This window comes from Phanerochaete carnosa (assembly GCF_000300595.1).
Source record: "Phanerochaete carnosa HHB-10118-sp unplaced genomic scaffold PHACAscaffold_2, whole genome shotgun sequence".
In the NCBI taxonomy this organism is placed as follows: Eukaryota; Fungi; Basidiomycota; class Agaricomycetes; order Polyporales; family Phanerochaetaceae; genus Phanerochaete; species Phanerochaete carnosa.
The window spans coordinates 1,151,096-1,173,462 of record NW_006767629.1 but is presented as its reverse complement, the minus strand read 5'-3'; the positions used below and the strand labels follow the sequence as shown (position 1 = coordinate 1,173,462).

Here is a 22,367-nt window from a genome sequence, read left to right as displayed (position 1 = left end):
CCAACGTCCCACCGACCGGCTTCTCGCTCAATACCACCCAAGTAATCTGTGGCGTCCAATACGTCACATATCGGTCGTTATCTCGCTGTTAGAATGACGGAAGGTCACCAGGCCTAGGTCACATACTTTTAACTGCGCATAACTACCGCAATCCTAGTGCCAGCTTCTCATTAAATATGGATCATCAAACTCTCAACGAACAAGTGAACTTAAGCATGCCACCGCTCGGCCCGAACTACCCCAGAACACCACCGGTTTGAGAAGAGGCTAGGCCCGGACGTCATGCACACGCATGGGAGCCTGCTGGAGGCACGGCGTCCCCGCAGAGGCCCAGCGAAAAGGCCGTGGTGCCCGCCCACACGCGGGGCCTGAGTACTGAGTGGAGAGCTCACTTCGTAGCCATGACGAAATGGCCTCCAAGCCGCTGGCGATCTGCACTTTGACACGCCTGGCTGCACGGTGCCTTGTTCTCAATGCGCCTGCGCCTTGTATTCTTTTCTGTTCTTTTTTCCCTTCTCTTTTCTGGCGTGGCTGCCTGCCCTTGGGCACCCGTCTCGCTGACAAGACCCGCAAGACAGCGCACCCGCCGCTTTATGCGGCAGCACCCAGCCGGAGGAGCCAACGTCTACTTGTATAAAACCGTCCACGAACGCGATAAGTAATATCTAGCAACAACAATGATGTCCGTCAGCACACGGGTGGGGCGGGGTACAGCGCGACGTTCGCAGAACGCCGTCGCCCGAGAGACAGGAGAGGTGAGTTGTTTGCATCAGCAGGCCGGGGCGCAGGCCGTCGTGAGAAGGGGTCAGCAGACGCGAGCAACAGAATAGGATTAACAGCTATTCAAACGAGTCCCAAGAAAACGGAGCGACGACCCTCCCGCACTGCGCGAACGCGCGCGCGCGTGTACGTGGGGGGTGGTCCGGGGCAGCACAGCAGGGCGACAACAGTAACTTTCAATAGATAGATCAGGCTTGGTCCTGGGGTGCGCGGGAGGGATGTGATATATCGATACATGCGATTTGAACATGATAGGGCGCAGTGAGGTCACGACGTGTTCTCCGTCGCGGAGGTGTTTGACGTGCCGTTCGGATGGGGCTGCACGCCCGGCGGATACGCGTTCTGAGACGAGCCCGGGCGCGAGTGTGGTGGCTGCTGGGCGGTGGTGTGTGGGGGTGGTGGCTGAACGTGTTGGGGGTGAGGTGGTGGGGCAGTCGACCCCGGAGGTCCTGGAGGACCAGGTTGAAACTGTGGGACGCCCACTGGCGGGCCGTGCCCATAGACAACAGAATGCGGAGGACCGCCAGGCCCGAAGGGCGGAGGTATGCCTTGTCGAAAACCATCCACCTCGTGCCTCAACATGTCAATCTCCCGGCTCATCTCCTGGTGGGTCTGCTTGAGCTGGCCGATGAAGTCGATCGCTTTGAGATGACGCGGCGATTCAGTAAGGAGGCACGAAAGCGCAGGTCTGATGACGCACCTTTGCTCAGGATCTCCCATTTGCTCGCCTTCATTCCCCTGTCAGCCGGCAACTGATCCCTCAGCTCGTCAAAGAGATCCTTCATTTCCTTCCGCCTCTTTCGCTCTGCAAGCTTGTGCGAGACTCTCAGCTCTGGCGAACGCGAGTATGGTGTGGAGCCAGACTCTTTCGAAGGCAGATGGGATAGCCCAGCACCATCTTCTGGGGCCGAGTTGGAGGGTCCTGGCGACTGCTCGGTGCTTGTGCCGGCGGATTGATTTGCGCGGGTGCGCGAGGTGGGTCGCGAGCGCGATCTGAGGGCGCGGGACGAGGCTGATGCGGGAGAGGCAGGCATGTTTTCTGGAGCAATCGCTGGGACGGACATTCGACGGTCGTGGGGGAACGAGCCTGGTGGGGGCAACATGGCGAGGTTTGGGTCATAAGGGGACTGGGGGTTGGGAGCCATGCTGGCCTCGTTGGCTGGTTGCGGTGGTTGGGCCTTTTGGCCTGGATCTGCGGGCGGATTGGCAGTGGGCCACGCGAAAGTTGTGATGCTGGGCGGAGGTCGGCCATGTGGCGACCCGTCGGCGAATGCCGAGGACGGCGTGGTCGTGTAACCGCCGGCAGTCACAGGCGTGTTCGCAAACACAGGCGTCGACGCCGCCTCTCGCCTCTCGCTGCCCCACCACTGCTGCTGCCCGCCGCCTCCGCTCCCGCCCCCGCCGCTTCCGCTACCACCAGTCCCGGGCGTGCCCACCCGTCCGTCTCCCGAGCCCCGCCGGTCCTGCAGGTTCAAATACTCCATCCGATGCGTCTCGAACGCCGAGCTCCGTCGCTTCGACACACGTTCTTCTCCTTCTGCATTCGTCCCGCTGGGCACACCAGGACCTATCAGTTGTGGATCTATGTCAGACGATGCAGATGCGGCATCAGGGCTCATTTTGCGTTTTGTTCCTGCGCAAGCGCCGAGATGGGAATGGTGAGTACAGGCCTGCCAATGCACGGGATCCTGGGGAAGTTTACCTGCAAGCGACGGCCTCCGGCCCTGGTAGTCGACGCCCGACAGAGACTTGGGTAGGCCTTGGTGGGGGTTTTGTGTGTCCACTTCCATATGATGGCTGTCTCGTGCCGCCTTCGAGTCTTCAAGTGAAAGCGTGGTCTATAACTCAGCATGCTCCCGTCGCAGTGCGCTCTGGCAAGGACACTTACCTTGTCCAGGACCCGCTTCTCTTCTCTCTTCTCTGCCTCTCCCTTCAATAGGCGGCGGCGACCTCAGTATCCGGCGGAAGTTCGAGCTTGAGCTTTCAGAGGGCTGTGCACTAGACGCCTCGCCGAATCTGTACGATGGAGACGACTGTAGCCTGGCTGACAGACCGCGAAGGCAGTGAGTAGTCGCGCGAGGACGGCGATATGGAGGGAGCACCGACCGAGAGTCGCAGCCGGGTCTGACTGTCGCTGCTTGCTGCTGCTCGGCGGAGAACTGGCGAAGTTGGCGACGCCGCTGGCTCCAGCAGCGTGCAGCGAGGGGTCCGTGATCGACCCCCGACGTTGGTTCTGGAGGAACTCGAGGGGGGCGAGCGGCGTGACGGGTGAATGGCGCGAATTCGCAGTGGAAGCTGGGGCCGTCTTATTTTGGGCAATGCTCTCGGGCCCGTTGTAAGCCGACTCTGCTGACTTGGCGCCGCCAAAGGGCCCGCGTCCGCCGTCCATAACGTCCTGGTCGTCGTCGCGCACGACGTGCAAACACTAAGCCTGGTCGGTGCTGGGCAATAATATGGAAACTCGGTAAGTCGACCCGCCCGTCATGCAACAGGGCAACGTGGTCTGTGGCTGCTAGACGCTTCCACGTGGGTAGTGCATGTGCCCAAGATGGCAGTCACGTACAAATACCATATAGTGAAATCGAATGTATTTCCATGGCACACAAGGCTATGTATCCATGTCCATCCAGTCGTCACGTAAGTTATCCTCTTCGGGCTGTCCCCGTTCTTGTTCTCGTGCGCACCCCCACCCCAGGCTGCCTCGAGCCAGAACAATCCCGCAGCCCGTCCTGGACGAGCCTGAACGGGTATCATTCTGCACTTGATCCAACGGCCGTAATTTGGCCTAGCTGATTGGTTGGGCCAAGCGAAAGTCTGCCTGCCTGGGTCCGAGCTGGGCCACGAGGTCAACTCTGAGCTGCATAAGCGAACTGACTCATTGTAATACGAGCACGGCTTCACAGGGAATATACGCAGCTATGTAGAGAACCCAGAAGTCGCTAGCAGTCCCCTCTCCTCGGCAACGAGCGACAGCCAGCTGTGTTCGCTCCTCTGGCTGTTCCTTGTCCGACGCCGTTGGCTGCCACCAGACGCCTCAGTTTGGGCGAACACGGCGCGTTGTTCCTCCTCGACGGCCACGATGTGCCTAAGCCACGGTGCGTAATCCAGGTGCAGGGCTGCGTCCGCGGCAGGCACTGTCCACGCGCGGAAGGACCTGAGTAAGGGCCCTATTTGCGCGAGGTATGCCGTGCGGTCGGAATCAGGGTCGTCTGCGTGTGGGGGTACACCCGTGTCTTCGAGCTGCCGCAAGCGGCCCAGAACGTCTTCTGCGAGCTGCATGTCTTGCGTGTGAGCGGGCGACACGGGGATGTGGTCTGTTTCCATGTCGCAGGAGAGCACGGTGTATCCAAGCGGGTCATCAACATTTGGGAGAGACTCGTCCTGGAAGTAGCCCTTTTGGGTAACATCAGCCACCAAACACGCCTTGATTGCACGCGAAGAGACATACATGGGGGACCGTAGATGATCCACGAGCGAGCCACGCGTCGACGAACGAGTGTAGCTCGTGCTGCCTTTCGATCTGCCAGAGTACGCGTGCTTCTCCTGCCACGCCCGCTCCACCGGACGAGGCAGGTGGAGGGCTGGCCGACCTCGACTTCTCGGTCCACGTAAGCGGACTCGACTCGGGAGACGACTGTGGGATATTGATTTCCTTGAAAGCTTCCGCTCCTCCCGCCGGTCGAACGCTGGTATCTTCCCATACCTGCAGATGCTGCAGGGTGTGGCGCAAATCGCCCGAGGATTCCTCGAACGCGCGCGAGACATCCTTCCTGATCACTGGTTTTCTCTCTGCTAAGCAAACGATTTGAAGGTACGATGTTGCTAGTTGCGTTGGACACGCATGAAACTCAAGTGTAGCCTGCAGAGGGAGATCGTCTCGTGGGATCAGTGACACATCTGCGGAACTGAGGTTCTGAGTGACAGGCTTGGTACATCGAAAAGACACTGACCGTTACACGTCAGAACCACGGGCCGTCGACAATGTCTGATGATATTGACGAGTGCGGGCCAAAAGTTCGTGTCCGTGTGATAGAGAATATCCGCTTCCTCGATCAAGATGACTGACTGGTTCACCGTCGGCTCTGTGGGTTCGAGTGCTGGCTGCGGACTACTGCTCTCGATGACGTCGACCGTCTCGTTCTCGACTTCTTGCGAGTCTTGCGAGTCTCGAAGAAGATCAAGCTCGTCTTCCGAGTCGCACACCCTCCGTGGATTGCTCTTGCGCTTCGTCTGTACGGCTTGCTTCTGAAAGAACGCCGCCTTCGTATTCGTCTTCTTCGGGGATTGATGCACCTTGACGGTGTGGTTCTTGCCAACGTCACCAATGAGCTTGTTCAACTCTGCACCGCTGCGCTCGCCAATCCCGGGATAGACCTCGAAGACTTCCCAGCCGAGCTCCTCCGCGCAAGCATACACTGCTGCGGTCTTCCCCGAGCCCGACGGTCCCGCGAGGAGGATCGTATTGCTGATCTGTCGTCCGAAACGCGTTGGTTTGTACGATTGCGCTGCGGGCTCATCGTCGGGAGTGGCTGCGCCAGCCGAAGACCCTCGCGATGTGCCGGCCGAGCATGCGCTACCGTTGAGCCTCGCGTCCATCTCGACACAGAAGCCAATATCGTCCCAATCCGAGAAGCGGTCATCGAGTCCGCCTAGCTCGTCTTCCGAATCCGTGAAATCATCGGGAGCGAAGAAGTCATCCTCGCGTCCGTCCCGCCGACGTCTCTTCACGTGCCGCACGACGTCCGGTTTCTTGTTCTTGTTTTTGCGCTTATGTTTGTTCTGATTTTTCCTCAGAGGAGCGGCGTTGGCGGGTCGAAGCGACTCGCCCTGCAGTCGGAGAGCCTGGAGCCAGTCACGAAGGTACAGTGCATGCTGTTCGTTCCCAATGACCTGGTCCGCTTGTCTTGGTCTCCAGCATTCTGCCCATTGTTCATTCGAAGGGAAAGTGTCCGGCCGTATGTCGTCTCTAGCTACTTGCAGCAATCGAGATACAGAGGGTATACACTGATGTGCTAGGGGTATCATATTGATGTGGTCATGAATGTCGATATTTTGGCGTGAACGCATGATGTCGGTAGGCTGCGGGCTACAGATGTATTTTGATATCGGAGGTAGGCCAGGCAATGGCTCTTGCCGGCGAGACATCTCCACCTCTCTCGATTTACCCTTGTCTCGCAAGGGAAACCGCGCCCGTGCTGTCGGAAGAGGCATGAGTACGCTGTCAGGCTGGTTCTCCTTGTTCGGTGTAGGGATAGGAAGGGGTGCTACAGTTCTAGAAGCGATGGTCACAGTACGAGCAGGGTGGTTGAAGATCGAATAGACAGGCTTCGCAGGCCGCGGTGCAAGCTTGACTATTTTGATCTCTGGAGATGATTCGATGACAATGGGTGCATCTCGGCGACTCCCAGTAGCAAGCGGTCCCGATTGCACTTCTTGTATTTGGACACTTGACGAGCGGGATCGTGCAAGGTCAGCGTCCACTTCAGGAGAAGAAACTTCAGAAGCTGTCTCTTTCGCAAGCCGCAGACCAGCCACAGAGACAACAACATCGTCTTGCTCTTTTTGTTGGGTAGAGCTCCGTGTCTTCCGTTTCTCGAAGATGGGGAATAGTTTCTTCGGTGGCTCGGACTCTGGCACCGCCATCGTAGCCGGCGAAACACCTGGACGTCTCGATTGAGCATAATCGAGCATATGCAGACTTATCACTTACATTCTTCCCCGGTCAATGAGCCCAAAGATGTCAACGTAGAAACCGCAGCACTCCCGTCGGTCTCAACCGGTGTCGGGGCCTGCGTAGCAATAACATCCGGTTCGCTGTCCGATAGCTCAATGACATGGCCCGGAACAGGCTGAGGCTCCGAGACATCTGACTTCGATGCTTTAGAGCTCCCGCTAAACATGTCCTTCAGCGTTCGCTGCCGCGAGGAAGCTGCCGCCTGTGCACACCATCCGTTCACTCCGGTCGTCCCTTACAAGAATAGCGCACGTACCGCAGCAGCTTTCGCAGGCCGTCTATTGCGCTTCTTGCCTTTCCCCTCGTCCGCCATCCTCCCAAAATATTTTTCCTCGCGGAAGGCCGAGGGGCCGAGGGTGAGCGATCGTAGTTGTGGTTTGTGGTTGAGTTCGTCCCGACGCGTCGATCACAAACGCGACGCGCCTTGCCGCGTCGCAAATCATTGCAGGCGCTTACGTCACTTGGCTCTGTTCACCATCGTTTCCGCTCCAAGTCCTGTCAAAAACGAGAAGATATGGCGAGCAGCGTTGACGAAACACTGAAATGGATCTCAGAGGAGTACTTTGGTGAATAACCTATGGATAAGTTCGTACAATCTTTACTGACCGTCCCTCAAGACCTGAACGGATCTCACTTCGATACACTAGAGTCACTTCCATCTGCTTTAGAGTTCTCCCAGCTTGTCCGAATATCACGACCAGTCTTAATCAAAGGTGTTGAAAATATAGCCGTCTCATTAAGCAGTGTTCTGAAAGGTCGTATAACGAGCTAGACTGTCCGGTTCCCAAGGCGCTGGCCCGCTGGACCGACGAGCACCTCGCAGAACGTTGTGGGAGCAACCGCATCTCGATCGCTTGCACACCGAATGGGTATGAGCTAGTGCTATATCTGAATATTCCAACCAACGTGTCCTCTCTTCTAGTCGTGCAGATGCCATCACTCGAGGACCAGATGACAGGCTCTACTTCGCGGAACCGCATGTCGAACAAATGACTATGGGCGATTTTCTAGCCAAGCTATCGTCTGGTGAGCTCTGCGACTCACCACTATTTGGCTTCTAACGTATGAAATAAGAATCGGCGAATTCTGAAGTTCTCTACTTGCAATCGCAAGATGGCAATCTCTACTCATCAACTCCTAGAGTACCTTCAGAGTTTCGTACGCTACTAACCGATGTTCCAGATCAGTTGCCTTTTGCGACAGAGGCTTTAGGTACTAATTTATACCTTACTCGAAGGTCAGGGTTTGTTTACTGGGAAATCGTGCAGGAAACCCACCAGATGCGGTCAACCTGTGGATTGGCGATAGCAGGAGTGTAACAAGTATCCACAGTGGTATGTTTACGTTCATAGCCGGTGTCAAAGCACAATGTCACCACCGATTTTAAGATCCGTACGAGAACATATACTCAGTCATCCGGGGCTCTAAAACCTTCACCGTTTTTCCTCCTACAGAAGGGTGGTGCATGAAAGGTAGGACCCAGTTCGTGCCCACACTTTCTCGAGTCTTATGCAGATTCGCAGAGCGCATCTACCCGCATGCTTCGTACCACCGCTTCGGTGAAAAGCTCGAGCTCATCCCCTCAGAAGAGGATGCCCCGCCAGTTCGCTGGTCTTCGATCCTGGACCCGACAGACTCCAGCTCGCTCATTCCCGAGGCGCACCCTATCCACATTAGAGTCAATGCCGGCCAGTCACTGTACCTTCCGGCAGGTTGGTGGCACTACGTGCGTCAAACAGAAGTAACAATTGCGGTGAATTATTGGTACGACATGGAGAGCAGGGGTTCGGCATGGGTGTGGCTTAATCTGCTTCGCGGGAACGCGAGCGAAAGCGGACCACCACCCGGTAACGACGAGGACGAACTGGTAGAGGGTACAAATTCTGACGGTGATGAGTAAAATATGTATATACACACAACTCTACGGTGCTGAGAGGGTCTAGAGAGCTTTCAGAATTTACGCTTGTCTCCTGCCACTTGGGCGCTAGTACCCTGCCGTTCCACAAATGCACCCGGTGAGCTACTAGAGGAGGGCCGTCTGCGCCGGCAGCAACCTTGCTTGGTTATTGCAAGAGATGATTACAGGAGCACTGTTGTGTCCATAACAGATAGATAGAACACCATGTGTATGTCTTTTGAAAACACTACCACTTAAAGAGTGAAAATATAAGGTCACTCAATTTTCGGAGTCCATCTTCGGCCATGAAAATGTCTGAAGTATTGCCACTGTTCTTACTCCCAACAAACTAGCTACTGAACGTGACATAGATGATGACAAGGACATCTCGCAGCTCAGACAGGTTGGGTTTGGAATGGGATTGTCAGTGTGCGTGCTGTCCTCGTGCAATGCACATCCATTTCCTGTTCAGCGCAGACAGCCCCCAGTGAGTGTGCCCTTGAGGAAACTGGCAAATTGCTCTGACCAAAAAAAGCAATGCTGTCTATTGCACTACAGAAAGGGCTTGGGTTGGCCACCATGACCTATGATGGCTGAGAAGGAGACGGGCGAGGGAATAGGAGAGATGAGATTAGATATTTAGATGAGCGCAGATAGAAAGATAGATGAGCTGACGGAGATGCACGGAAATGGCGGATCAAGTCGGGTACATGATTTGATGGCAATTATGCCTGTCCCAACATACCTTGGCAAGCAAGGTAACCCCGCTAGACGACATAAAATATGATTGTGATGTCGACGACTCGACGACCGATAATCCCTCCCTCGCTGGCTGATCTCGTGCAGAAATAACACTATATGGTGCGTCCAAACAGTCATGAGACCTCAAGTGGCAAGGCGCCTAGCTTCAGTTCGCAAAGATCTCGGCAAGGTAGTGGCGATTATGGTTTCCTAACCCCGGGGCAGTTGAGATCGTTCTGGACCGGCAGAGCAGGAGGAAACTCACGGTGGTAAGGCAGGCGGCACATCTATGGGAGAGTCTCTAGAGGAAACTACTTCCATGGAAAATTCGAGCACAATATCGTTGCCGATCCCAGGAAACGCGATCTTCAATCGCGCACCATACTGTGCGGAATCTCAGTGATGCTTTGTTGTACGATACGAAGAACATGCCCTACCGCTAGCTCCATCTCTTCCGTCTGGAATGACGGCGCGTACTCGAGTTTGAATGTCGATTTGAACGTCGCCTCTTGCCTCCAGCGGCCATTTCCTTTATCTTCACTCCCTTGCTGCGACAGAGGCAGCCAAGTCTTCTTCTCATCGATCCTAAACCTCCCTGGCTTGAAGCTATCGAAACGTTCGAGGAGGCTACAGCTAAGCACGGCCTTCTTTCTCGTGTAACGGGAGGAACACCCGAGCCGGAAATCCAGGTCGGGGAAGCGCGACGGCGGTGCAGGGAAGATGTATTCCGCCTGAGATTCATTCGCATCCATCACGTGAGACGTAGTAATGATGCGTAATGTGAAGGGGATATCGGTGTCCGTAGGGAACACGGTGATAGTGGGAAGGATGAGCTAGATTCGGTCCAACTTGATCAGCAACCGGCTGGCATAGAATCCCACTGTGAACTTGCTGATGCAGCAATATGCGAGTATTCGCCCCATAGTCCTCTACGTATATCTTTCTCCTCTCGTATAACCTTCCAATCTCCTTGCCAAGGACCTGCGCTGAGAGTCGCACGAAGAGCGGCGCCCTCCCGGCTGCCCGGGACGATAGTAATGTGTTCCTCGATAATCTGATTTTTCAGCAAGCCTGGTCGCTTGGTGGTGACCAGAAATGCACAAATGACGGTCGCTGCCCAACGATGGCCAATAACACTGCATGTGGATGGAAGGTTAAGCGGCAGGGAAAAGGAGAAGGTAACACGGTGCACGTCGGGGTACGTCGTACCCTGATGCCAGACAGGCATGCTCTCGGAGAGTAAGCTCACTATCGGCTTCTCCGTGGTGGTGACCGACACCACCGAACCATTATAGTTGACGCCCTTAGGTGTCGGCGATGAATCGTTCCTTATGGGCCGTCTAAACAAGTTGATCAGGATCTGTTGGATTCCTTGTGCGGGCAGTAGTCGAGAACTTACATATACAGTGCGCCTTTGAGCTACAGGCGAATTTCCTCAGCTCTGGCCTTTGAGAGGCCGCGAATATCCAGCTCGACGTAGCCATCAATCCGTTCACCTGCAAGCCGCCGGCGATGATCAAAGTAGATGCTGAAAGAGAACATAGAGTGTGCGAAAGGCTATTCGCGTCTGGACAAGGGACGAGAAAAGAGGCGTATAATAGCTTGTACTTGATGTATAGCGACTGTTATAGCCAAAATAGCGCACCTTGGTAACGATCACGCAGCGAGGATGCGGACAGCCTTGCTCACACTGAGGGCACTACACCTGCGAACAAAATGTTGTCTTTTGCATCGCCATAGTTGCTATTGGGCGCCGACCAAACAAAGGACAACGACATGAACGCGATGTCCTACAGTATATCACAGCCACAATTCGTACCTAGCATTTTCGGCTCTATATCGGGTATATTCATTTATGATTTGTCCCCGTCGGGACGCAACAAATGGGTGATACATGGCGGCCCTCAAAGCGTAGGCGATGGGTGCTCAGGGGACCGAAAAGGTGTAAAATAGGTGATCCCTGTACATCTATATGAGTATCAAGTTGCGTAGGAAGCAGAGGGCTTACGACATCCCAAGCACTCTGCGCCACGCCCCAAGCAGCGCGCCTGAGAAAGACAATCTTGCAGACAAATTTCATCAGTTGTCGAGAACATTGGGAAGGTGTGCTGAATGTCAGCTGATTGTGAATAATGAGCCAGATTTATCAACATTGTTGTTACATTATAGTTACAAGGTCCTGGCTGTCTGTAGATACAATAGATGCACAGTGAGCTGCGCAGCAAGATCATGGAAAGGCGCATAAAGTGTAGCTGTGATGTCTGCAGCACGCATATTTTGTGCAGAGCTGACCGGCCTTTGTGCGAAAATGATAGTGTAGTTTTGCTTAAACGTCATCACGAGGTCCATGAACTATGTCGCAAGCGCGCAGAGAATAGCTCGGCACAGCAAGGCTAGCTAATCTTTCCTAAACATCCACCGCAATCAGCATCGAGACCTGGAGCTCGTAGAGCGGGGAAAAGACCCACGGTGGCAAGGCAGGCGGTACATCTTTAGGTGGAGCTTTAAAGGAGACTATCTCCATCGGAAATTCAAGCGCGATGTTGTTGCCGATTCCAGGAAACGCAACCTTCAATCGCACACCATACTGTGCGCGATATCAGTTCAACCAGTCACAGTGCAAGAGGGATGTCTCACCGTCAGCTCCATCTCTTCCCTGTGAAACGAAGGCACACACTCGAGCTTGAACGTCGACTTGAAAGTTGCCTCCTGCCTCCAGCGGCCCTTCCCATTGTCCTCGTCGCCGTGCTGCGACAGTGGCCGCCAAGCCTTCTTTTCGTCTACCGTAAATCTCTCCGGTTTGAAGCAGTCGAAATGGTTGAGGAGATCGCAGCTGGGCGCGGCCTTCTCTTTCGCACAGCACGTGGAGCGCTCCAGTCGGAAGTCCAGGTTGGGGAAGCGCGCCGGTGGTGCGGGAAAGATGTGTCCTGCCTGCGCCTCGTTCTCCTCGGTGGCGTCCATTACTCTCGACGTCGTGACGATGCGCAATATGAGGGGAATATCGGTATTCGTGGGAAATAGTTCGCTCGCGGGAAGGGAGAGCTAAGACGCGACCCCGCAGGATTAGTCGTCGGTTGGTGCTGACCTACGAGGTGGGCTCACTGATGCGGCGACATGCGAGTACTCGCCCCATAATCCTCTGCGTATCTCCCTCTCTGCATGCACAGTCTTCCAGTTCCCTTCCCAGGGTCCCGCGCTGAGAGCCGCGTGAATAGTGGCGCCCTTCCTACTGCCTGGGATGACAGTGATATGCTCCTCGATGACCTGACTCTTCGACGAGCCTCGTTTCGCAGTGATTATCAAAGAGTATACGACGGATCCTGCCCAATGAGAACAGATGACCTCACATGTGGGAGGAAGATCGGGCGGTAGGAAGAAGGAAAAGGGCGCGCGGAGTGCGTCGGGAGACGTCACGCCTTGATGCCACACGGACATGCCCTCGGAAAACAAACTCACTGTTGGCTTCACCTTGGTGTTGACTGATCGCACCGGGCGAGCAGCATCAACGACCGTTGGTGACGCCGTTGACTTTGTTTTCGCGGGCACTCTGTACAGGATGATCACAATCGGTTGACTGTCACGTGAAAGTGATACGTGGGAACTCACACGTAAAGTGCACCCTTGAGTTCCAAGCGAACATCCTCGATCTTCGCCTTTGTGAGGCCGGGGATGTCCAGCTCTATGTAGCCATCAATTCGCTCGCCCGCAAGCCGCTGACGTCGATGAAAGTCAAAGCTAAAAGAGACCATGCGAAATGTTTCAAAAGCGTGTATCCTATTTGAAGTCAGGAAACAAGCGAGGGGAAGTCTGAGAGTGATGAAACCGTGTAAGTATTGTGGACGAAGGTTATAAGAACCCGGAGTAACCGCACCTATCGGTTCCGCAGCAATGACCCGAACGGCCTGGCTCGCTTTGTAAGCACAGCCCACAGACAAGACACTGCCCTTCGCCCTGTCGTCATCGCTGTGGTCAGAACAGTGCTATTCAAAGAGCGCGGATATGATGTTCCACAACACAGCCACAACCCGCACCTACCAAATTCTAACTTTCAAAGCTCTAAAACTAGACATCTTAAACTTCATTCCGTTAGGACACAATAAGCGGGAGACACAAGCGAACCCTTGAGGCGTGGGCTACCAATCTCCGTAGTGAATGAGCAGACAGACCGCGCAGTCTGCAGCATGCAACGTGCGCTGATCCCTGCGTACCCATCGTTAGTACCGAGATCGCGTGAGAATCGAAGGACTCACAAGGTCCTGAGCGAGCAACGCGCACCCCAAAGACTCGGTCTTTTGGACTAACGCTGTCTGTAAAAAGCGACTAGCATGTTAGTTGTCACAAGTACTGGTAATGACCATCATCAGTCGATTGTGATTCGTAAGTACAAGGCCATAGTCTTGATTAGCGGATAGGTACATTGCCAAGACCTAACATACTGCACTGCCTGGCAAATTCCGAATACCACATCCTAGCCGCGCCTCCAAGGATGCCCCCCAAACTCCACGCGAACGCAATGTCAATGAATGCGCTTGCTCTCCGCATCAGCTCCTTGGTGTGCCATGGTGCTATAGCGCACACACCTAGGTCTGGATAGTTTATCGGGAAGCTTGGGCGTAAAGAAGCCGTCTATGCGCATAACTTCCGGCCCAAAAAGCCATTATGCGGGGCTTGACGTGGATGAGAACTTTGCGAATTATAGCGTCGTATCTGTCGGTGAAAGCTCCAAGTTTATGAGGCGGATTCCGCAGGTACGGTTGACTCCAGTGGTTTGACGAGATCCGCCACCTTGTTCTGGACATCTGTAGAATGCTGTCCGGAGGGTTTGGGACACTTAGAGGAATTCGAATCGTAACTCCGGCGAGTGCGCACCTTCATCAGCTCGTCAATCTGCACCTTGACCTTATCCATAGTGGCGAGTCGAGTCTTGCTCTCCTTCAGCAGTTCGTCTTTCATGGCTTGCAGCCGCTTGCACTCCTTATCCAGCCTTAAGAGAACATGAGCTTTGTGCAAATAGAAACGTTTTGGACACTCACCGCTGCCTCTCGGCAAGCTCGAAGTTGAGTTGGCTCAGCATGAGGCTATGTTCATTGCCCAGGATCTCCTCTGTGCGCATATCCTCAGGCGCACGTTCAAGAAACTCTTCAAGTGTATACAACGGGATGTCCTGGTATACTGACCTATTGATTCCGGGTTACCCAAGCGCGTCCCGGCCCCAACGGATAATCACTCACGCAAATTGCCTGCACTTTTCAATCTCACGCTCCAGGTGCCTCTTCTCATAGAGTAGATTTTGCAGCCCGAGGTGGATCTGATCCATATCATGACGTGTCTCTGCGGTCGCCTGCTTGTGCGAACGCGTGGCGGTATTCGCTGAGCGGTTGAGGGCCTTCAGACGGGCAAAGAGTGCGCCAGCGCGTATTTGTACGGTGGAGACATCGTGGTTGAGGTAGGTAGAGGAGATGAGGCCGCGGAGGCTGTCGATGACGGCGTCGGGAGATGCTGGAAGGGTATGCACAGGGTTGGCAGCATTGGTAGTGTCGGCGAGAGCCATATTGTATGAGCGTCGGGAACAAGGCGCGGACTGGTACCGGAGAGCGTGGGCCAACGGCCGGGGAGCGGTCCCGTGCGGCCGGACCGGTGGGAAGCGGGGTGACACGGCGTGACAGACGACTCAGCGGTGACGGCGTGACAGGAGATGATAAGGAGATGATGCAAGCGTGACCATGCCGGGCGCCCGCACCATCGGGGTTCGCCATGGGATTATGCAGCTTTATATCCAGGCCTGCTCCTGCCAAAGTCCTACACGCCCCTCTCACATCTCTGTCGTAATCCCCCTCAGCAGATATGGCACAGCAGCGACAACGCTCGATGTCGGGGACGATCCCCTCGATGGAGTCTGACCATCAGGCACTTAGGGACAACACCGTCATTATCGGTGCGTACTCGGAGCACGCCCCCTTGCACGAGTGTGCGTAATCTAACACGGCAGAATAGTGCTCGGTGCATCCGGAGATCTCGCAAAGAAGAAGGTGAGCAGATGTCGCGTGAATACCGTTAATTAGTGTGCTTACACTGGATCTAGACATACCCAGCTCTCTTTGGCCTCTTCCGGATGGGCTTCTTGCCCAAGGGTGTAAAGATTGTTGGGTACGCGCGTACCAAGATGGACAATGCCGAGTATCTCAAGCGCATCACATCCTACATCAAAAACGTCGACGATGACGAGGGAAAGGCGAAGCTCGAGGAGTTCAAGCAGCTTAGCACCTACGTCAGCGGCGGGTACGAGGACGGCGAGTCTTTTGACAAGCTTAATCAGTACCTCCAGGAGATCGAAAGCGGATATCAGAGTAAGGAGCGTAACCGGCTGTTCTACCTCGCCCTTCCTCCCAGTGTTTTCATTCCCGTCGCCAAGAACCTGAAGCAACACTGTTACTCTGACACAAAGGGTAGCATCAATCGTGTCATCGTCGAGAAGCCTTTCGGAAAGGACCTCGAGTCCTGCCGTGAGCTTCTGCGCTCGATCAAAGAGCACTGGACCGAAGATGAGACTTTCCGTATCGACCACTATCTCGGCAAGGAGATGGTCAAGAACCTGCTTGTCCTGCGTTTCGCCAACGTCGCGATGAACGCGGCCTGGGACAAGAACTCAATCAGCAATGTGCAGATCACGTTCAAAGAGCCATTCGGCACCGAAGGTCGCGGCGGATACTTTGACGAGTTCGGTATCATTCGTGACATTCTCCAGAACCGTGAGTCGCGTCCGTACACGCCGTATGACGCGTATTAATGGCCTTTCAAGACCTGCTGCAGGTGCTCTCCATCTTGGCCATGGAGCGCCCTGTCTCATTCTCTGCAGAGGACATTCGTGATGAGAAGGTACGCGTTGCGCGCGCCTGTGGTGTCACTCGGCCGTCTTACAAAGCTTCGCTATCACGTGAAATTAGGTCAAGGTTCTCAGGGCGATCCCTCCGGTTGAACGCGAGGACACTCTGCTTGGCCAATACGTCGCCGCGAACGGGAAACCCGGTTACCTCGATGACGATACCGTCCCACCCAACTCGGTCTGCCCGACATTTACCGCGACCACGCTCTGGATCCACAACCCACGATGGGAGGGAGTTCCGTTCATCCTGAAGGCAGGAAAAGGTCTGTTGATTTCGCTATTGATTCTTGGCAGACATCATTCGCTGATTGAATATACAGCTTTGAACGAGGCGAAGGTGGAGATCCGCATCCAGTTCAAGGATGTCACCCAGGGCATCTTCAAGGATATATCCCGGAACGAACTCGTCATCCGCATTCAGCCCGCGGAGGCGGTGTACCTCAAGCTCAACGCGAAGACCCCAGGCCTCTACACCCGCGCATTCCCGACCGAGATGGACCTCACGTATAAGCGGCGGTTCCTGGACGCACACATCCCCGAGGCGTACGAGTCGCTCATCCTGGACGCGCTCAAGGGTGACCACTCGAACTTTGTCCGCGACGACGAACTTGACGTCGCATGGAAGGTGTGTTTGTATTGGCGTATACGGCTTGGAAGGCGGGCGGAACTGATCGGGTTGTGCTGCAGATCTTCACACCAATCCTCCACTGGATAGAGGGCAGAAGTGGTCAGGTGCCGAGGCCCGTGTCGTACCCGTACGGCTCGCGCGGACCAAAAGAGCTGGAGGCGTTCATCCAGAAGTACGGCTACAAGCGTGGAACTGAGGGATAGTGAGTGTTCCTGTTCCTAAAATCGCTGGTCCAGCACAGTGCTGACGTCGCCCCTAGCGCATGGCCCGTCACCAACTTGGCCGTACTCTGAGCTACTGAGTAAAGACAAAGCAATACGACTGTGTACATGTACCCCCTTGGGACGTAGGAAGGAGGAAAGGAAGGCATAGAATTAATTGACTGACGTCCAATGTACTAAGAATGCAAGTGACTATTGGCATATTCTACCGGACTGAGTCGTCCTGAGGTTCGCGAGGATAGGTTCGCGGGCTCGTTCATTACTGTAACCAACAATGTCTGTCAGACGCCTTTAGCTTTTTGTGCTTCCAAGGTTCGCCCGCGCAGTGATCGCCTCTCACATGTGATCGTGATCGTTCGCGAATGACTAGGACGTAAACCTCATACGTCTTGACATCTCGCTGCATCTCTGCACATGTGATTAGTACTGAACATGATACATGACACAGGCTACTCCATATCCAAATAACTGTATGCGCGCGACCATTGAACTATGCATGCATGTCCCATCGTTCGTCAGCAAGTCTGAGGCAGACAAGGAGTCATGTCCAATATGACGACCCGACCACTTTCTGTACCAAAGGCTACCATGTTACGGTATACTGCCATGTTTCCTCGGCCAAGCGTCATGTTTGAACGCCCAAGTCGGAATGATGCTGGCATCCAGAATAGTCTGCGCCTCTTAGTGGCAGACACATACCAGAGCCAGTTGTCAGCGAGGAAGAATGAATATTCCGCAGAGTGGGGATTGTCGTCCTCGGAGGCCGAGCGAGGACGGTGTTCCGGCGAGATGGCTCCCATGGTGGCGTCCGTGATGAAGAGCCTCTCAGTAGACGAGAAAGCGACGCTCTCCGCACTATCCCTTCCGTCATACTGACCCAGGAAGGTCAGCTCCGGCGCGATGTCGAAGGGCGGTTGGCCGGCTCGACTGCCTGCTTGGACGTCCCAAAGTGTGACACTTGAGCTTGATTCTTCACCGCTACTGACCAGGAGACGGCTGCTGTCCTTGGAAAACGCAAGCGCTGAGGGTATGCCATACGCGCGCTGATAAGGTACCAAATTGGCCGCTCGTGGCGTTATCAGGCTGATTAGCCCGAGTGTATGGTCATCGTTGCCGTCATCACCACCCCAGCAGCCAAACACCACCAGGCTGGCACCAGGAGAGACCGCAACGGAAAATACGGAGTTTCGGCCCTGGTAGATGATGCGCGATTCTGTACTGCGCGTCCTCGACCGGCTGATTTCCCAAACACGGACGGTGTTGTCCAATGAACACGAGATTACTTGTTCCCCGTCCGGAAAGAATTTCGCCATCCATACGCCGCCTTCATGCCCGGTGAACGTCTGTTCGCAACGACCCGTCTTCACGTCCCACAAACGAAGAATTGCGGAGGCCTTGTCACTCTCGAGCATGCACTCAGAAGAGAGCAGCCTCTTTCCGTCAGGAGAGAACGACAGATATGAGACAGCACCTTGATGACCTTCGAACACTCGCAGCTGAACGCCGCTGACAGTATCCCATAGACGGATCGTGGTATCTCGGGAGCCGCTAGCAAGAATGCGACCGTCGGGCGAAAAGATCACTGAGCGTACAACCGAGGAGCGCTGGGGCGCGGTGGCGGCGCTTCTGTGCGTGCCTGACCCACGACGCCAGGTCAAGCTCTCCGTCAACTTCTTTACGGGTGTACGCCCCTTCTCGACCAGCAAAAGGGCCAGGTCCCAAACGCGGACTCTTTGGTCACGGCCGCAGCTAGCTATCCACCGGCCATCGGGGGAGTACCTGACATCGTACACCTCATCAGAATACCCTCTCAATGCGTAGAGGGTTGAGCCAGATGCGACATCCCACAGGACGATGCTACGGTCTGACGAGCCGGAGGCCAGTGTGGTGCCGTCTGGGGAGAAATCGAGAGACACCACGTTGTCTGTATGGCCTTGCAGTGTGCGCAAACAGTGGCCGTCGACGGTAGAATACAGAGAAATGGTGTTACCCCCCTTTCCGAGTCCCGAAGCGAAAATGGTTTCATCAGGTGAGATAGCGACGGAGTATGTCCTGCCAGCGTGTTCAGGGTGACTATTGGATTGTACGCCGCATGTCCAGGCGCCTGAATTCCAGACCTTGCATGCGCCGTCCCATGAAGCAGAGACTAGCAGTTTTCCAGATTGAGAAAATCTGACGCGCCAGACAACAGAGTCGTGTGCGGGAGATAGGATTCTGGACGAGCCAATCTCGTCGCCGATGTCCCAGAGTCGTATCGAGTGGTCATCGGAGCCGGAGGCAAGAAGTTGGCCATCCGGGGAGAAGGCCACGGTGTTGACCGTGTCGGTGTGACTGTTCAGCACGTGGAGGTGTCCGCCGGCGACGGCGTCCCAAATGATGATGGTCCGATCCAAGGATCCTGAAGCGACGTACTTGCCATTCGGCGAGACAGCCACACATCGGACTATATCCTCGTGTCCTTCGAGTGTGTGCAGGTGAGAGCCTGTGATAGCATCCTGCAGTCTGACTGTATTGTCCGCGCCCGCAGAGACGATGCGTCGGCCGTCAGGTGAGAAGCACACAGCCATCACTGTGTTCGTATGGCCCTCGATAGTGAGCATACATGTGTCCCAATCCTGCTGGAGCCCCCTGAGTACCCTCGGCACTCCGCTTATTCGCCCAATGTAATACTCTCTGAGTTTGCTGGATGTAGGACAGAAGGGGATGAGCCCAGAATGCGCTTGGAGGCAGGAGATGCTGAGGCCGGGGAATGACTGTTGTACAGCCCGTTGGCAATCGTATAATAATGTGATGACATTGGAGTGCGGAAGGGGCAGCTCCTGAATTCCGAGGTGACATGGTCAGTGGCAAGGTTCGCTCCCGAAAGTGAAGGTGTTACACACCAGCAATCTCTTGCGGAGGCTCTGCAATACAGAGACCGCGCTGCCCAGCTCTCCAAGTAGGCTCAGAACCTCTAGCCAATTCATGAGGTAGCTCTCGCTGAACTTGATGAGCAAGCCATAGAGTTCATCGTCGACCTCGCCGCTACAGACATGCTGCGCCCAGTGGAGACTTGCATACTGCAAGGACGGAGCAATGTGCTGAGCGATGAGGTCCGGAAGCCCGGCCACTTCGGAGTTTGGTACACTCTGTCCGATGTTGCAGATGTCCATGCGCAGACCGCCAATCATGGTCTCGAGGCACCGCTGTGCGATGAGTCGGTGCTGGATAGCCGGACTGACTAATAAATCACGGTCACGGCATTGTTTTTCGTCAATGAGGAAGTCTTTGAACGATTTGTGGATGATGTTGATGACACCGTCGTCCTGCTCGGGAACTGTGATAACGGAGTGGAGGCGTGCCAGCGTAGTACGAACAGACCCGGACTTGAGGTCCATGAGCCTGTCGATGGCGCTCGGAGATAGACGATCGCGAATAAGTACGAGGGTGCCCAGCACAATCTTCAACCTCGCTTTCAGCTCTCGAGTCATCTTGGGATACGCGCTCCTCAGAACCTGGAGATACAGCTCATCCAGTTGATTGAAAGGCGTCGCTTCGCCCAATGGCGCCCCTTGGCTATTCAAAAGTAACTGGAGGCGCTCCTGTGGGTCACCGACGCTGGAATCGCCGATAAAGCGCACCGCCGTAGCGGCATATATGAACAGCCCGCTCGAGAGCTTGGTCAGCTTTGATACCTGTTCTGCCGAAGGCCACGACCTGTCCAACTTGTAGGTCTCTCGGATAGCTGCCAGTCTCTCCTGCAAGAAAATTTCAATGTCGCGGTCGGTGATGTTCGACGGCACCTCATGAAGAATGATGCGCTGCGTCACGTCGAGTAGGCCAGTCGAATGGAAGCCATGGGTGATGCTCGGGATGGGGCGGCTCGTCAGGAAAATCTTTAGAGGGGCTAGCTCGGGGAGATGTTGCGAGAGCGCACGGATAATGAGAGATGTCGTTTCGTCATCCTTGCATTCGTCTAACGCGTCGATGACAACAGCACAGGGCGGAAAGTCGGGCAGCAGCGCCTGCAGGGGATCGACAATAAGCTTCTTGAGCTGATGGGACACGAGAGACGTCTGGATGTCGGGATCCTGCTTCAAGACCTCTGCAGTCTTCTTCCTGAACTCGGGGAAAAACTGACCAAGCTGATAGGCAATAGTAGGGAATATCATTTGGATGTCGCTACATTCTCGGCTGTCCCTGGAACAGAAGAAGCTTGCACCAAGGTAGTTACGCTTCCAGCACCACTCGGCCACACTCTGCGCGATGGTAGACTTGCCCGTACCGGCCCACCCGCAAAGCCAGAAGGCCTGTGCGCCCGCTCTTGGCGTCTGCAGAACCACCGCAGGGACCCCTTGTTGAGTCTGGTGGGGATGGAACCATTCATAGATGGTGGCCAGAGTCTCCACTCGCGTTCCATCTCCACAGACGGTGCGTTGGCTAGAGTAATTAAAGCGAGCAGCAACAGCATAACGAGGAGTGGGACCGGCTATTGGCAAGGTCATACTCTGCAGTTGAACATGATGGTAAGGAGACCTACAGTCGCCGGCCGAGATTTGACTGCTCAGCCCTCGAATCTCGCCAGTCACGACATCAAGCCGTGTATCAACCTTGTCGAAGCCCTTCTCCACTGCGCTCAACAGTCGCTGAAGTGTCATGCTCCTTAAGCTTTGGAAATGCATGCAGGTAGCACGGGCTACTTACGCTAACGCCAAGCTCGATCGTAATGGTCCCTCCAATCTGCAGCAGTAGCAGCGAATAAGCCTGCAGCCTGTGCTCCTGTAGACGAGACTTACGACGAAGTTGTTGATGGCCCAGGATATCTGCCTGATGCACTCTTCTATGTCCCCAGCATGCGAGTCTGAGCTGAGAAATCGGATTACTCTGCGCTTGGACGCAATCTTGCGAACCTTCTCCGTCGTCTCCTTCAGCTGCCTGCACGGGATTAGATGGGCAAAAAAAGCAGAGCAAATTGCCTCCTACCTCTCCAAGGTATCGATGCGCCGCTGCAGGTCCTCTGGGCACCCCTTCTCATTTTTGAAGATGGGATTTTGGAAAGTGGTGGAGAGTCGATGTAAGTACTGTTCGAGAAGCCTAATCTGTCCGATGTTCGACCGCATTTTCTGATCCAAAACGCATGAGGGCAGCGCGCGACAGTCTATAACGGTCACTTACCTTCACGATATCTACGATTCCGGCAACACCTCCGACTGCGGACTGAAGCGGTGGAAATGCGGCAGTCGCGTCCTTAGCGATGATCAGGGCAGCTACCACGCCATCGAGCAGTGCGCGCAGGTTCTCGTTAGGGATGTCCGAGGCTGCACTGCTGGCGTCCGAGTTCATCCTGTTTGTATTCGCGATTGTGACGTCGTAGTCTGAGAGTGAGTATGAGGGGGGACTAGCGTCTGGCACAGGCCATGCGTACATGTCCACATGGCGAGATGAAGATGAACTTAACCTTATTATGCTTACCGGCAGTGCCGCATCGAAGCCGATTTCCAGCC

General features: G+C 55.0%; 8 protein-coding genes across 8 annotated transcripts; 2 read left to right on the top strand and 6 right to left on the bottom strand.

Annotated features, from left to right (window-relative positions):
- Window positions 1–889: 889 nt before the first annotated feature.
- Window positions 890–3,089, bottom strand: PHACADRAFT_249271 (uncharacterized protein). Its single transcript, XM_007391588.1, has 5 exons — window positions 2,887–3,089; window positions 2,669–2,824; window positions 2,483–2,599; window positions 1,481–2,413; window positions 890–1,421 (listed from the first exon to the last, which is right to left on the bottom strand). Exons 3-5 carry the CDS (start codon window positions 2,568–2,570, stop codon window positions 1,048–1,050), a joined length of 1,395 nt encoding a protein of 464 aa, XP_007391650.1. The 5' UTR covers window positions 2,571–2,599; window positions 2,669–2,824; window positions 2,887–3,089; the 3' UTR covers window positions 890–1,047.
- A 523-nt stretch (window positions 3,090–3,612) lies between these two features.
- Window positions 3,613–4,212, bottom strand: PHACADRAFT_249269 (uncharacterized protein). The gene has a single exon (XM_007391587.1). It carries the CDS (start codon window positions 4,102–4,104, stop codon window positions 3,697–3,699), a length of 408 nt encoding a protein of 135 aa, XP_007391649.1. The 5' UTR covers window positions 4,105–4,212; the 3' UTR covers window positions 3,613–3,696.
- Window position 4,213: 1 nt separating this feature from the next.
- On the bottom strand, window positions 4,214–6,457 carry PHACADRAFT_249268 (uncharacterized protein). Its single transcript, XM_007391586.1, has one exon. It carries the CDS (start codon window positions 6,421–6,423, stop codon window positions 4,666–4,668), a length of 1,758 nt encoding a protein of 585 aa, XP_007391648.1. The 5' UTR covers window positions 6,424–6,457; the 3' UTR covers window positions 4,214–4,665.
- A 536-nt stretch (window positions 6,458–6,993) lies between these two features.
- On the top strand, window positions 6,994–8,083 carry PHACADRAFT_249267 (uncharacterized protein; the record flags this gene model as incomplete). The annotated part of the gene is made up of 8 exons (XM_007391585.1): window positions 6,994–7,080; window positions 7,132–7,227; window positions 7,287–7,383; window positions 7,437–7,540; window positions 7,589–7,726; window positions 7,783–7,848; window positions 7,903–7,986; window positions 8,038–8,083. Coding segments are annotated over exons 1-7 (634 nt in total), but the record flags the coding sequence as incomplete, so codon positions are not given.
- Window positions 8,084–11,277: 3,194 nt separating this feature from the next.
- On the bottom strand, window positions 11,278–12,952 carry PHACADRAFT_249265 (uncharacterized protein). The gene is made up of 5 exons (XM_007391584.1): window positions 12,759–12,952; window positions 12,255–12,699; window positions 11,790–12,194; window positions 11,621–11,739; window positions 11,278–11,559 (listed from the first exon to the last, which is right to left on the bottom strand). Exons 1-5 carry the CDS (start codon window positions 12,899–12,901, stop codon window positions 11,550–11,552), a joined length of 1,122 nt encoding a protein of 373 aa, XP_007391646.1. The 5' UTR covers window positions 12,902–12,952; the 3' UTR covers window positions 11,278–11,549.
- A 928-nt stretch (window positions 12,953–13,880) lies between these two features.
- On the bottom strand, window positions 13,881–14,703 carry PHACADRAFT_25195 (uncharacterized protein; the record flags this gene model as incomplete). The annotated part of the gene is made up of 3 exons (XM_007391243.1): window positions 13,881–14,136; window positions 14,186–14,329; window positions 14,384–14,703. The coding sequence occupies 3 exons, from the start codon at window positions 14,701–14,703 to the stop codon at window positions 13,881–13,883; spliced, it is 720 nt and encodes a 239-aa protein (XP_007391305.1).
- Window positions 14,704–14,977: 274 nt separating this feature from the next.
- On the top strand, window positions 14,978–17,088 carry PHACADRAFT_249261 (uncharacterized protein). Its single transcript, XM_007391583.1, has 8 exons — window positions 14,978–15,087; window positions 15,147–15,181; window positions 15,235–15,901; window positions 15,952–16,028; window positions 16,097–16,298; window positions 16,356–16,660; window positions 16,723–16,865; window positions 16,923–17,088. The coding sequence occupies exons 1-8, from the start codon at window positions 14,997–14,999 to the stop codon at window positions 16,954–16,956; spliced, it is 1,554 nt and encodes a 517-aa protein (XP_007391645.1). The 5' UTR covers window positions 14,978–14,996; the 3' UTR covers window positions 16,957–17,088.
- A 1,013-nt stretch (window positions 17,089–18,101) lies between these two features.
- PHACADRAFT_48379 (uncharacterized protein) lies at window positions 18,102–21,185 on the bottom strand (the record flags this gene model as incomplete). Its single annotated transcript, XM_007391265.1, has 3 exons — window positions 18,102–18,545; window positions 18,609–19,700; window positions 19,767–21,185. Coding segments are annotated over 3 exons (2,955 nt in total), but the record flags the coding sequence as incomplete, so codon positions are not given.
- Between the last annotated feature and the right edge of the window lie 1,182 nt (window positions 21,186–22,367).

Coding starts and splice junctions, on each gene's coding strand:
- PHACADRAFT_249271 (XM_007391588.1), bottom strand. CDS start 2,570: ATGGAAGTGGACACACAAAACCCCCACCAAGGCCTACCCAAGTCTCTG. Junction 2,414..2,482: donor CCGGAGGCCGTCGCTTGCAG/GTAAACTTCCCC, acceptor GCGCTTGCGCAG/GAACAAAACGCAAAATGAGC. Junction 1,422..1,480: donor ATGGGAGATCCTGAGCAAAG/GTGCGTCATCAG, acceptor GTCATCTCAAAG/CGATCGACTTCATCGGCCAG.
- PHACADRAFT_249269 (XM_007391587.1), bottom strand. CDS start 4,104: ATGGAAACAGACCACATCCCCGTGTCGCCCGCTCACACGCAAGACATG.
- PHACADRAFT_249268 (XM_007391586.1), bottom strand. CDS start 6,423: ATGGCGGTGCCAGAGTCCGAGCCACCGAAGAAACTATTCCCCATCTTC.
- PHACADRAFT_249265 (XM_007391584.1), bottom strand. CDS start 12,901: ATGGTCTCTTTTAGCTTTGACTTTCATCGACGTCAGCGGCTTGCGGGC. Junction 12,195..12,254: donor ACTCGCATGTCGCCGCATCA/GTGAGCCCACCT, acceptor GTCGCGTCTTAG/CTCTCCCTTCCCGCGAGCGA. Junction 11,740..11,789: donor GGGAAGAGATGGAGCTGACG/GTGAGACATCCC, acceptor TATCGCGCACAG/TATGGTGTGCGATTGAAGGT.
- PHACADRAFT_249261 (XM_007391583.1), top strand. CDS start 14,997: ATGGCACAGCAGCGACAACGCTCGATGTCGGGGACGATCCCCTCGATG. Junction 15,182..15,234: donor GAGATCTCGCAAAGAAGAAG/GTGAGCAGATGT, acceptor CACTGGATCTAG/ACATACCCAGCTCTCTTTGG. Junction 16,866..16,922: donor AAGCGTGGAACTGAGGGATA/GTGAGTGTTCCT, acceptor CGTCGCCCCTAG/CGCATGGCCCGTCACCAACT.